Below are 15,818 nucleotides of genomic sequence, written 5' to 3'. Positions count from 1 at the left end.
TTTTCGTATTTTCAAAGATTTGTGTTTTAAGTTTTTAAATAGACTCTGAATTGTATACATTTATTTTACTTATTTACTTATGATTTATTACCATTTGTTTGTTTTCATCTCATTGTGGTTGTACGCTTATGTCCCAATAACAATAATAAATAGGTATATTATGTTATATGATACGAAAATATTTATATTTTATTTAAATAACCTAAGTGTTTGTTGAAAAAAAATCTTAGTCCATGTAAAAAAATATTTGCTCCACTCTGTCACCCCTGGAAAGAAATTTTAGTGCCATGCCTGGTTATCGTAATATGTACAAATATATTTTATTTTGATAAATATATGTTTATCACCGTTTATTATTTTATGAATCTTATAAATCTTTACCTTTATATGACTTAAGTATAACACGATCAAATGAGTGAGAGGGGATGTTATGATTCCTATAACATCCCCCCCTCTGACACGCACTTTTATCAATTTCTACAAAAGATAAAAATAAAAATAAATTTTTTATCCAAACATATTTTTGGTAGTTTACTAAATACTTATGTAACTGTTTGAAACATGAAAAAGGCTATATTTTAAACTTTTTACTTTATACTTTTTATTTTACAAGTTTGTATGGAAATTCTTCAAAATTGAGTAAGCCCCAGTCCATTCAACGGTCTATTACATTAATTATACGCGGAATTTATTTTAATCATGACTTAGCGTTATTACTATAGTAAAGGTATTTTTTCTTAGTATTTAAAAATTAGGAATTTGCAAAATCACGTTTAAACCAAAACCAAAATTTTCTTTTTACCATAATATGATATAGGTTTAAATAAATATTTAATGGGCACAACATAAGTGCAACTTAGGTGGTTAGTTTAAGCTTAGTCCTTTCAGTAATAAAATTGATTGTACACTTTTTTTTTTTAATTTTTATTAAAATGCATATTCACGATCTATACAACAAATAGTACAATAAGTAAATTTGATAATATATAATATAAAACATGACATGTATATCTTGAGGGGAGAAAACCGTCCATCAACAGTACCTCCTAATTAGATTGATGGGTTCATATTATAGGGACCGTTTTTTTTTTTTTTTTTTTTCGTGAGTTAGGCAAGGGCGTCTCTTGGCCATTTTCTTTTTAACCTCCTTGGAGGGTTTTTGGGGATGGTTATAAAAGACATGCGAAAAATAAGAGGGTTTTGGTTTAAGTGCAGTTGGAGTGGAACTTTTTGTAGTGACGAGTTGCTAATTCATTGACTGTTGAGATTTGTAGCTCTTTATGTAGTGTGTCGTTGGTCATATACCAAGGGGCACTAGTTATTTGTCTAAGACATATGGACTGGAAAGTTTGTATGGGTCTTATATTAGATGGTTTGGCTTAGCGCCAGATTTGACCAAAGGGGGTAATAATCGTCTTATATATTAATATTTTGTTTTTTAAACTCATAGATGGAGATGTAGACGTGTATTAGATTATTTTATTTTTTGTTTAGTGTGATGGGCCCAGGTAAGTCTTTTATCTAGATAAACTCCTAGGTATTTGGTTATATTTTTGTTAGAAATTTGTACATTACTTAGTGATAGTTGATAACATTCTTTTATACTAAGAGAAAATTTTATTTGAACTGATTTTTTTTCATTAATTCTAATTTTCCATTTTTTATTCCAATTGGAAATTTGATTTAAATGGAATTGTATATCATGAGTGGCTATACTTGGGTTTTTGATTGATTCTAGTATGGCGGTATCATCTCCATATGTTGCTAGAATTGTATGGTTGGTTTTCGGTATATCTGATGTATATATATTGTAGAGTATAGGCGATAGGTCACTTCCCTGTTGCACACTTTAAAATATTATTATTAACCTTTATGCAATTTGAAATATTTATAATATGTAATATGTACTACAATACTATAATGTGTAATGATTACTTTTTTGTTTTATTTTTATTTATCAAGAATTATTTTTAAACTTATTTTATTATACTATTTAAATTTGATAAGATCCAGCATAATATAACCGTAATACTCAATATTTTTACACTACAATATCACCAACATGTTTAAAATTGTCTAGTGTCCCGTTTGAAAATGAATTCCTTTTAATATAAACATTTTTACTACTTTATGAATATCATACATTATGACAACAATAATTGTTATAAATAATTTTCTTCGCAAAAATGAAAAAAAGTCATTAAAATCGACAATTAGCATTAATTTTAAATAATTTAATTTTACGACTGAACCAACACAATAAAATAAGTTCCTAATACCTGTAACTATGTTAGCTATGCCGATGTAGATATATATTATAATTAAATATTTCATGGAGTTCAATACTAGAGAAAAATATAATATCTATATTTTAAATTTTAATTTGATAAAATTTAATACTGATAAACACCAAAATGTTATTAAGTGATTTGAAAATGTAGTATGGGTTGGATAAAAAAAAAGTACGCGTGGGCCGCCAATTGCCCATCTCTAATCTATAGTGTCGACATTAGAAGCATCTGTGGACTTGGGTAAAATATTATAATCTAAAACCAACAAAAAAAATATCCAACTTATAGTCAACATTTTTTATAGTGATAAAAAAATGTTTTCGAACACCATAATATTCATAGAACATTTCATTATGCTGAGCAATAATTGAACATAAATATAAGTGTATTTTATTTATTATATTATCATTAAATTTAATAATTTACCTATACAATATGAATTTAATTGTCTTAATCAAAAACAAAAACACTTCAATATACTCTCAAGGCCGGAATTATGGAAGTCGAAGACATTAGGTATTGTTGTCCCAAGCCTCTAAAATTGTTACATTCACAAAAGTTATCCTTCAGAACCTTCGAATTTTCTTGGAATCCTTCTTTCGTTTCCCTCCAATAATCATATCTACGCTGAAATCCAGTTAGCCTGTATCTTACCGTGAAATCTAAGTAGATACTTTTAGTATCGAGATCAATATAATTTTGTAAACAAATTTGAAGTAAACATTGGTTTCCTAGAGGTGTATAGTTCATGAAAATATATAATTATCGATAAAATACGTTTAAAACGAAGTAGGTACGCTTGCAACAATATAACATAATATGTTTTATAAGAAATACGACTTTGGAGGAAAGAATAAATAATTATTTGTTTCCAAAAAATACTAGATATTTCGAACTTTAACCTTACTTGTTCAAATATTTTTTAAACTTTTTTAATTATGGACTAACATTTTTATAAAATGAGAAAAATCATAAAAATGAGAAAATCAATTTTCAGTTTTTCAGTTATCCCCGTCACCGTGTAGCTAAATTGTTTCGACGAAACCATAAAGTAATGTGTTAATGTGTTATCAAATGATTATTGGCATAATCTATAATCCATAAGCCTTGCATTGCACTTACATCATCGATCTATATTTATAACTATGATCAATGCTCGACTTTAGGAGGGACGCAGTGGGGCGAAGTACCCCAACTAATTTTCAGAAATTTTAGCGTCCATCTACCATTATTACGTTATAATTATAATACCTAACAAGTTTTGGGGACGCTTTTTTTTTTTTAAAGCAAACATTGTCTACTTTAATTTTACCAAGTCAAGCACTGCCTGTGACTATTACTACAACCACGATGAAATATATATATATATATATAGATAAATCTTTAATGTTGGTGTGTAGTAACCAGCGATGGGAATAATCGAATGAATAGTAATTGAAAAAAATAATAATCGAATAATCGAATTATTAATAGTCAACGTTACTCCGAATAAATATAATCGAATGAGCAATATTACTAAAAACTAATTGAATCATGAAACATTCGAATGCATTACGATTAACATTGCTTGAACTGATTAATGAAAATATAAATATTTCTATATCTATATTTTAATTATTAATATTGCGAAACATTTAAATGCCTTTTCAATACAACAAACTATATTGTCATTTAATACTTCTAATGAATTCTGAGTATTGACTATAATAATAGTTTATAAAATACAGAATTAATCTGATAGTAATTTTTATTCATATTTGTTCCATTATTTTATCGTTCGAATGGTTTTTTTTAACTAACGAATCGAATCGATTGTTGGAATAATCGATGGGTTTGATTACTTTTTTCCGATAGTTCCCATCACTACTATATTTACGTTACTTTTAATAACGTCACAGATAGCGCGAGCGCGGGCTGATACCAACGTTAACAATCTTGCAAATGAATATAGTATTTTAACAATATTCTTGTCCCCGGAAGGATTATTATTTTCGTACAACCGCATTGTGCAACTGTTGATCTGCAAATACAGTGATTCAGCATGTTGTCGGTGATGACGAATACGAATCGTGCGTTGTGCTGCCTTGGACACTGATGCTAGCGATGGGAATGATCGCAATCGACACAAAGCTCTCAGTAGTGCTGTTACACGGTTGTCGCAGAACGCGGAAACGGACCAACAAGTTTCCAGAGTACTCTGTGTAGCTGGACTCTGCTTCATTTTTGTTATTCGTTGTTAGTTTTTATAATTCTTTTTTTTTTCGGCCGTCTTCATGGAGTTTCCCAATTTAGGTCAGCATTGCTCCAAAGATACATGCAAACGTTTGGGTAAGTAGTCATCGCCGCTAGTGTCACGTTCATTAGTACTATAATCAATGTAGAGGTCCGTTGCGGACAATTAATTAATATGCAGTCATTATAACAGCATCATTTTTCCGTGGAGTTACCCACCTCGTTTTGGTGAAAATATTTTATTGTTCATAAATCTTCCAGGATCGGTTATATTAAGTGGTAAGTTACGATGATAACTTATGGATCGTAGCTGATAAAAATTGAAGTATAAAGATTCAAAAACCACTTGAAATATTAAAATCAATTATTTAAATACATTAGATTTTTTTTTTTTTTTTATAACAAATAATTAAGTACATTTGCTACTCTGATATTACCTGCTTACTTCTCCAATGTAGAAATATATTACCTAACATATTATACTATCATATATTATTGCTTTTATGATAGAACTTATTTATCGCCAAGTAATTAACTTCTTCCTTAATCAATTTTTTAAAATACATTGTAATAAATATCTAATTATTTATTCATAAATAATTCTTATTTTTTTTTTATCTTAGATTTCCTTCCAGTCAAATGTGATGCTTGTTCATGTATATTTTGGTGAGTTATATTTAAATATTTTTTATTTATATATTCTAAAATGAAATATCTCTAATGCTGCAGTTCTGATCATATGAGCTACAATAGTCACCAATGCCAATCTGCTTACAAAAAAAATATCCAGGTGCCTATGTGCCCTTTGTGTAATAAACCTGTACCAACACCTCGTGGTGAAGAACCAGATTTCACTGTTGGCAAACACATAGACAACGACTGTCAGTTTACTGAGGGTAAAAAGGTAATAATTGTTTATCATTTAGTTGAATTAAAAATATTGAAATTTATATGAACAATTAATTTTAACAATTATCTTTATAGGTGTTTACTAATAGATGCTCAGCAGCTAAATGTCGAGGTAAGGAAGCTGTGCCTTTGGTATGTAATGAATGTCGCCAGAACTATTGTTTCAAACACCGTCATCCTTTGGACCATAGTTGCACAGGTAGTGTCAAAGCCGTTCAAAGAAAAATTACGTAAGTGCATATTAAATTAATAGTTTCTTAATTTAATAATTTTATAAATATATTTATTTATCTATAGAGATGTGAAAAATATCTTTGGAACCAATGGAATAATTAAAAAGACTTTCACCGTAACTGCTATACAGGGAAATATGGTAATTACCTAAATAAAAATAATATTTGAAAATGTGGCTATTGATTATTAAACATGGTCAATATTAATTAACAACCTTGGAACCAATGCTTGTATGTTATATGCCAAAATCACAAATTTAGTATCATTATTCAATCCTGATTTTCTAAAATTTTCATAGTCAATGTTACTTGACAGATTTAATCACTATTTAGATCTAAAAATTTACTCAAGGATCAAAAAAAAAAAAAAAAAATTAAAATTCAAATGTTGACAACTTTTTTAAAATTATTTTTTATTAATTATCATTGTTTTAAAAATAATATGTATTGAATGTATTATTATATAGACAAATATAAAAAAAAAAACTTTAATCAAATAACTTATAAGATTGTTTTATTTTTTAGAGTGAAGATGAAGCATTAGCTAGAGCTCTAGCTGAATCTGAACGCTCAACAAATGGAAATATCAATAATTCACAACCTAGATGTTCAGTTTCATAAAATTTAGATTTAGATTTTAAAAACGAAATGGTGATATATTCAAATATGATTGCAAATGTATACATTTTATTATATTTTTTAAATAATTGAAGTTTTAAAATTTGTTATATTTTTAAACATAGTACATTCCAATTATTTTTAAAGTTATAAAAAATATTTTATTCAAATGTTAACATTTTAGTATATCGAATTATAAGCTGTAACTTCAATTTTTTTAAAATTATTTAATATTTTTGCTTTTATTAGAAATTATTTTTTAGAATCACTATTCATTTTCTTATAAACTATAAGTCTATAATTTTATGTCTTATTTTTGTACACAAACATTTTTTTAATTAACATTCTAAGCTGTTGCCTATAATTTTTTAGTTAAAGAAAAATTTTCACGACACTGATAAAATCACATTAAATACAAATTGTTTTTTCTTATGCCATTACATTGAATTTTAACCGCCATCAACTCTTGAAACAAATTTTTTAAGATTGTCTAATAGGGTTATACTAATTTAAGCACTCTCAGATCCTCATTTTCTTGGGTTACCTCAGGACCATTTTCTAAAATATACCCATACAATGTTGCTCTTAGTAAATAATAATATGATTCCCACATAATCCTTAGATAAAGCAAATTATCAGTTACATATCCATCAGTTCTTGCAGCTTCTTCTCTAAATTAATTCTGGATCAAATACTAGTCCACAGATTTTTATTTTTAAAAGTCATAAACTTCATTTCCACTGTGTTATTTGTTGTCCAATCAATAGTCATTCACCCACTTAATTCTGCAGGTCTTATTATGTAGACATAAAATTTACTTTATGTACTTAATAATATTTTAAGTTAAGGAATTTCACCAAGGTGTAAAAAGTTCTCCCAACTATAAATCACCTTACATTTGGGTTTTACACTTAAAGCTGCCAAGTATTTAAAATTAAAAATTATAGCATCAATCATTTTATAATAAATAGTGTACTATCATTAAATAATTAATCATTGCATCAAAATTAGGTTCCTATTTGTATGATGTACATCAAGTTGACAAATATATTATTCAGTGTTAGTTATTAATTATTAGGGCGTGGATTTTTATATAATTACATAATTTTATTAAATGTGAATTTATCAATTCCCATTAAAAATAAGCACGTTTCATAACATCCTGAATAATATGAGACCTTTTTTTTTTTTACATATTTTCACATATTTTGTAAATATTTCACATTTTTATACCATTTCAGTAGTTTTTATTTAATTTACCATTATTATATTGGAATTGAATGAAAGAAGATATTTCAAATCTTGATTCAGATACTACAATCGTTATTACTTCTGATATTATGTAAAATAATAATTTGCAAAATAATTTAGTATATATTTCCACAATTTTTTTTTATGGTTAAAAAATGAAAAATTAGAAACATTAAATCTAACAATAATTGAAAACCTCGCGATAGTGGAAAATACAGAAATTTAAATTAAGTTCAAGGAGAATCCAGAGTTATAATAAAAATTAAAACAATTAGATATAATCTTATTAATAAAAATGGAAATATATCAAATTATATAGAAGTAACACCATCTGACATATGTGGTATGAAATACGTCCTTTTAACCTCGGTCGATGCTGAATACACCCTCAGCCGCTACAAAATGACTGAAATCTAAATGCTTTACTGCTTAACATTAAAATTTGAAAATTTTTAAATGTACGTCGTATCCAATTATTTCAAAGACAACAATGAAGATAATTAAATGAATAATTATTAATTAATACGAGTAATTAAAAATGGTGACAGGTCAAAATATCTCCATCAAAATTTCTCTGAGAAAAAATAACTCTGGTCAAAATATCTCTAGAAAAAATTTGTTTATCTGCACTGGTTTGTATATTTATAATAGTTTGGTATGAAATAAATTTGTAATAAATTATAGATTTACATTAAAAAATACTTTATTTACAAATAAGGCAGGTAATTATGTTGTTTTAATTAAAAATTAAATTTAAAAAAATTAGCACTCACATTATAATTACAATTTTAATTTGTTATTACTTTTAAATAAAAAAAAGGCTTAAAAGCTAGTTTAAAAATAAAAAAAGTTTTATGTTTTAGATTATGTGCAACACACCTCAAATACTGCACTTTTGGTTTCGTATTATCAAATTTCTCTACTATACTTAGTAATCTGTCGTCATGGTCTTTGTACCTTTTCTTTCTTTTTTGATTAGGCTCCCCGGACATAAATAGTTCAGTATTGTACAATAGTTCTTTTTTGGAGAAATTTTTTCTGGAGATATTTTGACCTATAACTATTAAAAATTAATGTAAAATACCAGTTTTTTGTTAAATATTTTACATTTTTCAATACATATTTTAGCAAAAATAAGAACATATTTACATATTTTGACTTTTTTATTACATAAAAATCCGCGCCCTATAAATTATAATTAATTACATCTTTTGTGATTGATAATTTAGGAGTATAAACATTACTGCAAATAGACAAACCTCATTAATTTATGAGATTCATGAGCTTGGACATTTTGTGGATTAATATAAATTAAAATAGGATGACAAGTATTTTTGGTTTACATAATTAATTTCACAATTATTAAATTTTAAACATTATAATGTATGTTGTAGTTATCTTGGTAACAATGCTAGTATATTAGTTTCTATCAATATAAAAAGTGTATTTACAAACAGAAATGTGGTAGCTCAGTAGGATTCTTAGATCAGAATCTTTTCTTGCTGAAAGAATAGTCTTATTATGAACTTGTTTATTAAACACTAACATTAAGAATATAGCATATATATGTCCTGCAACCCAAACATATTTAATCATATTACACACAAGTACCTTCTTATTTAGAATAATTTACACCACCAGATATTGAGTTCAAAAAATATTTACACATAAATATAATAAAATATATTAATTATATGCAATTTATGGTTTGACTAAATCTATATAAATAAATGGCTAATCTATTAATATAAATTATTAATAAAAATATTTCAATTGAAATGAGTTATAATAAAAATAAAAAAAAACATGATTGATGCTAAGACACTAATTAATAAATTGCTAAAAAAAGTTTTATTTGTTATATTAATGTTAAACACTATTTCTATTGTATAACCATGAATTTATATAGTTGTATATAAATATGCATAAAAAAAAATTATTCATACTGTATTACTAACTATTATTCCTCAGGCTTAAAATTTGATAAATCAATTGTTTTATTTATATTTTTATAACTTTTAAAATTGTTTCAAAACTATGTGTACCGAAGAATACTAATAAAGATTAACCTTAACTTCCATAACATTTAACTTAATATTTCTGATTTTGATTATTAAATGCACATGAACATATAAAAATTAGACACTTAAATCAAGCAAATTAAAACAAAATTAAAAAACATCAACCACATATATTTTACCTAAATTTATTGAGTTCTTTATAAATTATCCAAATATATGTTTATACATTTTTTTTTTTTTTAATTAACATATAGACTCACATGCTCTATTAAAACATAATACAATAAAAATAAATGTAATTTATGATAAATGTACAAGACAAGTATAATATTTACAAACTCGTTGATTCATTTTTCATATAAAAACAAAAAATACAATTTGCAACTACACAACGACAAATTAGAATCCCTATACTTTTTTCTACAAAATAAAATTTGTATTTTATAATGTTTTTTTGTTGTATTTGGCTTTATATTGTACTGTCGTAAAATGTATTCTATACAGAGAATACATGTAAAATAATAAATCAATGAAAAAATGCAAACTTAGGTTCTTTGTTAATATTTCTATAAAAGTTTAAAATAATTAAAACATATTTAGTAATGCTATAGTAGATACTAATCTTTTTTAATAGTTTGTGGAGCTTCTGCAAGTCCTTTGACCTAAAAAAATACAATTTATTATTTTCAACCTGTAAATAATAATTTCAACACATAATAAAAATAACTTATTATGTTTAGGTGTATTATCTAAGTCGTAGAGTCTATGATATTAAATTGAAAAGTATTTATTTAACATATTACATTATTTACCAGTTATTATTTGTTTAACTTTTTTTATATTACAAAGAGAGGATAATGTAAAAAGACAAGTAAAAATTCATGAAATTTATACTCTAAAAATATAATTCTTATTCGATTAATTCTTATTTATTGGATTTAAAAAAAAATATTTTTAAAATATAGATAAACTTAATAAAAAAGAAGCATTTTAACTTCCGTGATTTTCATGAATTCATGAAAAATTAGGAGTGAAATAAAAAAAATTATTTCATATCTGATTACTTCAAGTTTCAAACCCAGATAATTTAAAAATAGGACAATATGTATTTATATAACATAGGTCAAATAAAATGTAATAATTAAATGAAAAAAAATGTCATTCAAATTTGTTAAAAATTCAATTAACTGTGGTTTTCATTTATCCGTGTGACTATTCCTCATTATTATCATGGATAATTAATATACCACTGAATTAGTTTTTTTAATTTATACTCAAACAACAATTAATGCAAATCATTATATTAGATAATATCAGTTGCCATAATATCCAGCAACTATTTAATATTTATTTTTTATATATTCAGAAATGTTGATATAATTTTTATAAAATCATAATAATTTATTTTAGCTGTCTCTCTTCTAAAAGATAAATATGATAAAAGTATATTAATAAATATTTTCTCACCTTCAAACGATCAGCTGTCTTTAAAAAAGCTGGCAATTGTTCTTGACTTATATTAACTTCTCCTGCATACATAAATTCAAGTATAGATTGCAAATGACTGAACGGTACATCCTTGAGAATTATGATCGGATGTTTTGATGGATTTTCCTAAATATAAATAACAACTGATTTTAATTATTTTTTAAACAATTTCTAATTTAGACTTAATTACTAATAAATAAATAAAAATGTACGTTCAAGATACTTAAATACTTAATTAATTTTATAAAAAAAAAACTACAAGATTTAGCATATTATTCATAATATTATGATTATTTTAATAAAAATAAATGAATAATCACTTTATATCAAAATGCTCCATATTTATTAAAAATACAATATATACAAAGATAACAGAATCTATCTATTTTTAATTTTAATTATCGTAGTAGCTATAAATTGTAATTTGTAGTATACTATAAAAAATTACTTTAATTTTATACATATGGTTGATAATATAAATATTTATTATAAAAATAAATTTAATCAATTAATGAAAATTACCTAAGAAAACTAAAACCTTGAGTATTATAACAATTAACAATATTGACAATATATTCAACAAATAAAAACATTCTAATAGAATTTGTGAACATTAAAATCTAATTTCTGGTAAAATAGAACAATTCACTTTTAATGATTGTAATGACTCATGAAAATATCAAAAATTTAATACAAATATTAAATATTGTATAAATGTTGGTGAAAATTTCTTATTCATTAACAAAGTTGAATTTTAAATGGAAAAAAATTGTCTTTTACAAACATTATTAATGCTTTGGATAATGGATATAACTTTTTAAATCAAAATATTAGTCTGAATCTGTCTGAAAAAGAAGAGACTAAACTTTAGAATCTCATCATTTATAAATTATAAAAATAGTATTAATAAATAAGTATAAATTTTATACAAATCTATTTACATATACAGTGTAATGAAGATTTACTAAATAACACTAAATATCTCAAGTGGATGTTTTTTTATTGAAATTAATATTTTAGAGGGCCTAGGGGGTACTTAAACACACATTTATTCATGATTTTAAAATGTTTAACACTTATGGTGAGTGCATGCGCAATACTACTTACATTTCTTTAAATAGGAACACTTCTTTTTGTTTACATATTTGGATAATTTTTTTTTAAACATTTTTTGTCTATTTTTTGTTATAAGTTTTTTTCTATTTACACAATTGACCAAGTTAGAGTAAGTCAAAATTTGAATTTATGCATAATTCGTGTTAAACTCCATTTATAACCACTGTAAATAATAAAATAAGTGCCAGATAAATGTTTAATTTACCTAATCTGTTTATAAATAATAATTTAATAATGGAATTTCCATTTATAACCACTATAAATAACAATATAAGTATGAAATACTATAACACTATAATTTTTAGTTTACAATTATGCAATTATTAGTATACGAATTATGCCTAAATTCAAATTTTAACTTACTCTAACTTGCAGTGGCGTATACAGAAAATATTTTCTTGGGGATGGGGGTTACTATGGACAGAGTTAAATTGCCACTGCTATCTAATTACTAACAAGACACAGTAGGTACTTGTCTACATTTCATTTACAGAATGTCCCAAAAATATTTGACAGAATCAATAAAAATTGTCTTAACTGATCACATTATTTACGTATTTCTTATAGTTAGTATAAACCTGTATTTATAAACAAAGGATATATGATGTAGTACTCGTACTTGACTATTTAATATACGAGTAAGTCTACTGGACTATTTCTATAATAAAATATGCTATGAATAAAATGTACTTGTATTATACAATTATAACTTATTTATTCATACATAATTAACTCTTAATAATAAGCATTGAACCATAAAATGAGAGCCTTAAAACATTTTAATGAACTATTGAAGTATAATTGAATAAAATAAATGCAACCAACCAGATTAAGATTATTTTTCTATTTTTTTTTTATAAAATTATTTCAATATAAGCACCATTAAAATATAACAAATGTTTAAAATAATTTTTAAATTTTTTACAACATTTCAGAAGGGCTGTAGCCCACTAGGCACCCCCCTATATATACCACTACTAACTTGGTCAATTTTGTAAATAGAAAAAACTTATAAAGCAAAAAATGTATTAAAAAAAAAAATCTATTGAAATATATATAAAAAAAAGTAGTGTTCCCATTAAAAAAAATGTAAGTTGTTGTATTGCGCATGTGCACACCATAAATGTTAAAAATTTGAAAATCATGAATAAATATATATTTAACTCCTAAGGCCCTCTAAAATATTCACTTCAATACAAGAACATCCACCTGAGATATTTAGTGTTACCTTGAATCGTGATCACACTGTATATAAGAATACATTGATTATATGTATAACCTACTGATCTGGTATAGGATAATTCAAACATTTTAAAAGGCAAAATATATAAATACAAGACTTAATTTCTTACATATTATAAAATTCTACTAAATATTTCTGGGCACAAAAGCTCTATTTTACAATGTTATTTATGTAATAACTACATTTAAAACTAAAATTATTCATACACAAGTATATAACTATTACATTACTCACATTATAAAACTTGAATATACAATATTTTAACTGCTTAAGTAAAATAGTGAATAATAATAAAAATAGAGATGTGCAAACATTATGTATACCATTAGATAATTATTTAGTTAAAACTAATTCTTGAAAACAGGAAGATCAACAATACTATCATTTCAGACTATATTATAGATAAAATAATAATTATTTATCTCAGTAGTACACAATCTAATCAATTATGACCCATCCATAACAGATAAAACGGAACGATTCTAGTTTAGCAACCTATCGATTTTTTTAATTTTTTTTTCTAAAATGTGTTTTAGGGTGTTTTATAAATATGTAAAAAAAAAAAGAACCCTGAGCAAATTTTGTTTTGAAGTTATTGATGAAAAACTTCAAAAACTTAAAGCGATGTCCTTTGTGATATTTTCTTCTTCCGAATTTTGATTCGTCAATTTCAACAATTGACCCCGGTCCACCTACATACAAAGTATTTATGAAGAATAATTCACTAAAAATTGTCTAATAGTGTGAAAATGAAATAAAAATTTTTTGCAAACGATGCGTGTGGTATCGGCAATGGCCAATGAAACTATTATACGAGTGTTTCAGCACTCGTCGCAACACTCCTCGGCGCCGTCGCTTCGCTCCATAAATCAAAAATATCCCTCGACTTGCTATGCAAAACCCCCTCAAGTAGATAACAGGAACAATAAAAATGTAAATATGTGAAAATTAAAATTAAATATTCAATTCTAAGTATTTTTTTTTAAAAAAAATGCGCGTTATGAAAAAAAATGTAGTTTTTGAAGTTTTTCATCGATAATTTCGAAACAAAGTTTGTCCGGGCTACGTTTGTTTAGCATACTTATAAAACATCCTAAAACACACATTTTGGAAATAAAAAATTAAAAAAATCGATAGGTTACTAAACTAGAATTATGCCGATAAAACAATTAGAAGGAAATGATTACATGAAATAAGTAGGATTTCATGTTTTACATAGGTACACCAAAAGAGTCATGACAATTTACCTCTAGTAAAGCTTTAAAATAAGGGCTGCAAGCTGATAACACCATTTTGTGAGCTTTGCATGTCTGTCCTTCGCATGCAAGTGTCACATCGGTGAAACTCTTCTCGTTCCTCAGGTGTTTGAATGATGACACCATGTTGCTCTGGTAATCGTTCCATTTCAAGAAATATTGCTGCTGATCGGCCATTTTTTGCTGAAAACTACGACGGAAAAGTGATGGGAGAGAAAAACCCCAGACGCAACGATAAATATACGGTATAATACCTACAGCGGTCTGTGCGAGGATGGCTGATTACGTTTGGCGGCGGTGACGATGTTGTCGTTGGTAACACAACTGCTGGTCGTCCCAAAGAGCCCCGTAGTGGACCGCGGTCACGAGTGCGACGGCGGTGCGTGTGGATGGTTTGGACTTACCGTCTAGGACCGTGCGAACGCGACGCAGCGCGTAACATTCGTCGACGTTCGGGGACTTTCGACGAAAAATGTTTACGCGTAGGCAGCGGTGCTTCGGAAGAGATTAACAGTGTTGCGCGAGAAACGTTGACCCGTGTTGACGACGAGTGTGTTTGTGTGCGCGGTGGTTGGTGCGCGCGCTCACCTTTTCGTGCGTGTGTGTATGTGTGAAAACGTGGCGTGTGTGCTTGCCGCCGTCAACTGTGTGGGTACGTGTTGTGTGTGCGTGCGCGCGCGACTGCGCCTCTCGTAGGCGGTGAACGGTCGTTCGGGAGGGGTTGGGATGGGGGATAGAGAGAGAACGATTGAAAGAGACCACGAGAAAGACGAAGTGACGTTGTTCGCTAAGAGGGGAAGTGGTTATACACCGACCCCATGAAAATGTGTACAGTAATATTAATTATAATGATGGTGTTTTGGCAACTACGCGCTCAACATCGTAACAAACCTCTCCTCGCCCTTAGACTGCCGGCTTCCTCGAAAAACCAACGAAAAAAAGAAAACCATCGACGCGGCGGATCAGCGCCGTTAATGACGGAGTACTCGCCGCGTCCGTTTTCGCTTCGGTTGTTCGTCGTCGCGTTTCAGGAAACACGCAATAATAAAATCAAATTCGACCGACAAGATTTTTCACGATCTCTAAATTTTGTTTTTCTTTCCTTTGCCCACGACGACGATCGCCGAGTCGATTCCGTTTCGCGTTGGCTGCACTGCGAA

General features: G+C 26.9%; 2 protein-coding genes across 3 annotated transcripts; one reads left to right on the top strand and one right to left on the bottom strand.

Moving 5' to 3' along the window:
- Positions 1 to 4,529: 4,529 nt before the first annotated feature.
- On the top strand, positions 4,530 to 6,350 carry LOC112685718 (AN1-type zinc finger protein 2A). The gene is made up of 6 exons (XM_025557673.1): positions 4,530 to 4,619; positions 5,147 to 5,189; positions 5,253 to 5,427; positions 5,508 to 5,662; positions 5,730 to 5,805; positions 6,191 to 6,350. The coding sequence occupies exons 1-6, from the start codon at positions 4,565 to 4,567 to the stop codon at positions 6,284 to 6,286; spliced, it is 600 nt and encodes a 199-aa protein (XP_025413458.1). The 5' UTR covers positions 4,530 to 4,564; the 3' UTR covers positions 6,287 to 6,350.
- Positions 6,351 to 9,910: 3,560 nt separating this feature from the next.
- Positions 9,911 to 15,706, bottom strand: LOC112685733 (longitudinals lacking protein-like). 2 transcript variants are annotated; one of them, XM_025557701.1, is made up of 4 exons: positions 14,913 to 15,706; positions 14,650 to 14,848; positions 11,023 to 11,169; positions 9,911 to 10,217 (listed from the first exon to the last, which is right to left on the bottom strand). In XM_025557701.1, exons 2-4 carry the CDS (start codon positions 14,833 to 14,835, stop codon positions 10,173 to 10,175), a joined length of 378 nt encoding a protein of 125 aa, XP_025413486.1. In that variant the 5' UTR covers positions 14,836 to 14,848; positions 14,913 to 15,706; the 3' UTR covers positions 9,911 to 10,172. The 2 variants fall into 2 exon arrangements, with proteins under 2 accessions (XP_025413486.1, XP_025413485.1); XM_025557700.1 differs by having other exon boundaries at positions 9,915 to 10,217; positions 14,917 to 15,699.
- Positions 15,707 to 15,818: the final 112 nt, after the last annotated feature.

Source organism: Sipha flava, unplaced genomic scaffold (genome assembly GCF_003268045.1).
Source record: "Sipha flava isolate LNK unplaced genomic scaffold, YSA_version1 289_pilon_pilon, whole genome shotgun sequence".
NCBI classification, from domain to species: Eukaryota; Metazoa; Arthropoda; class Insecta; order Hemiptera; family Aphididae; genus Sipha; species Sipha flava.
This window is presented reverse-complemented; position numbering and strand designations above follow the sequence as displayed.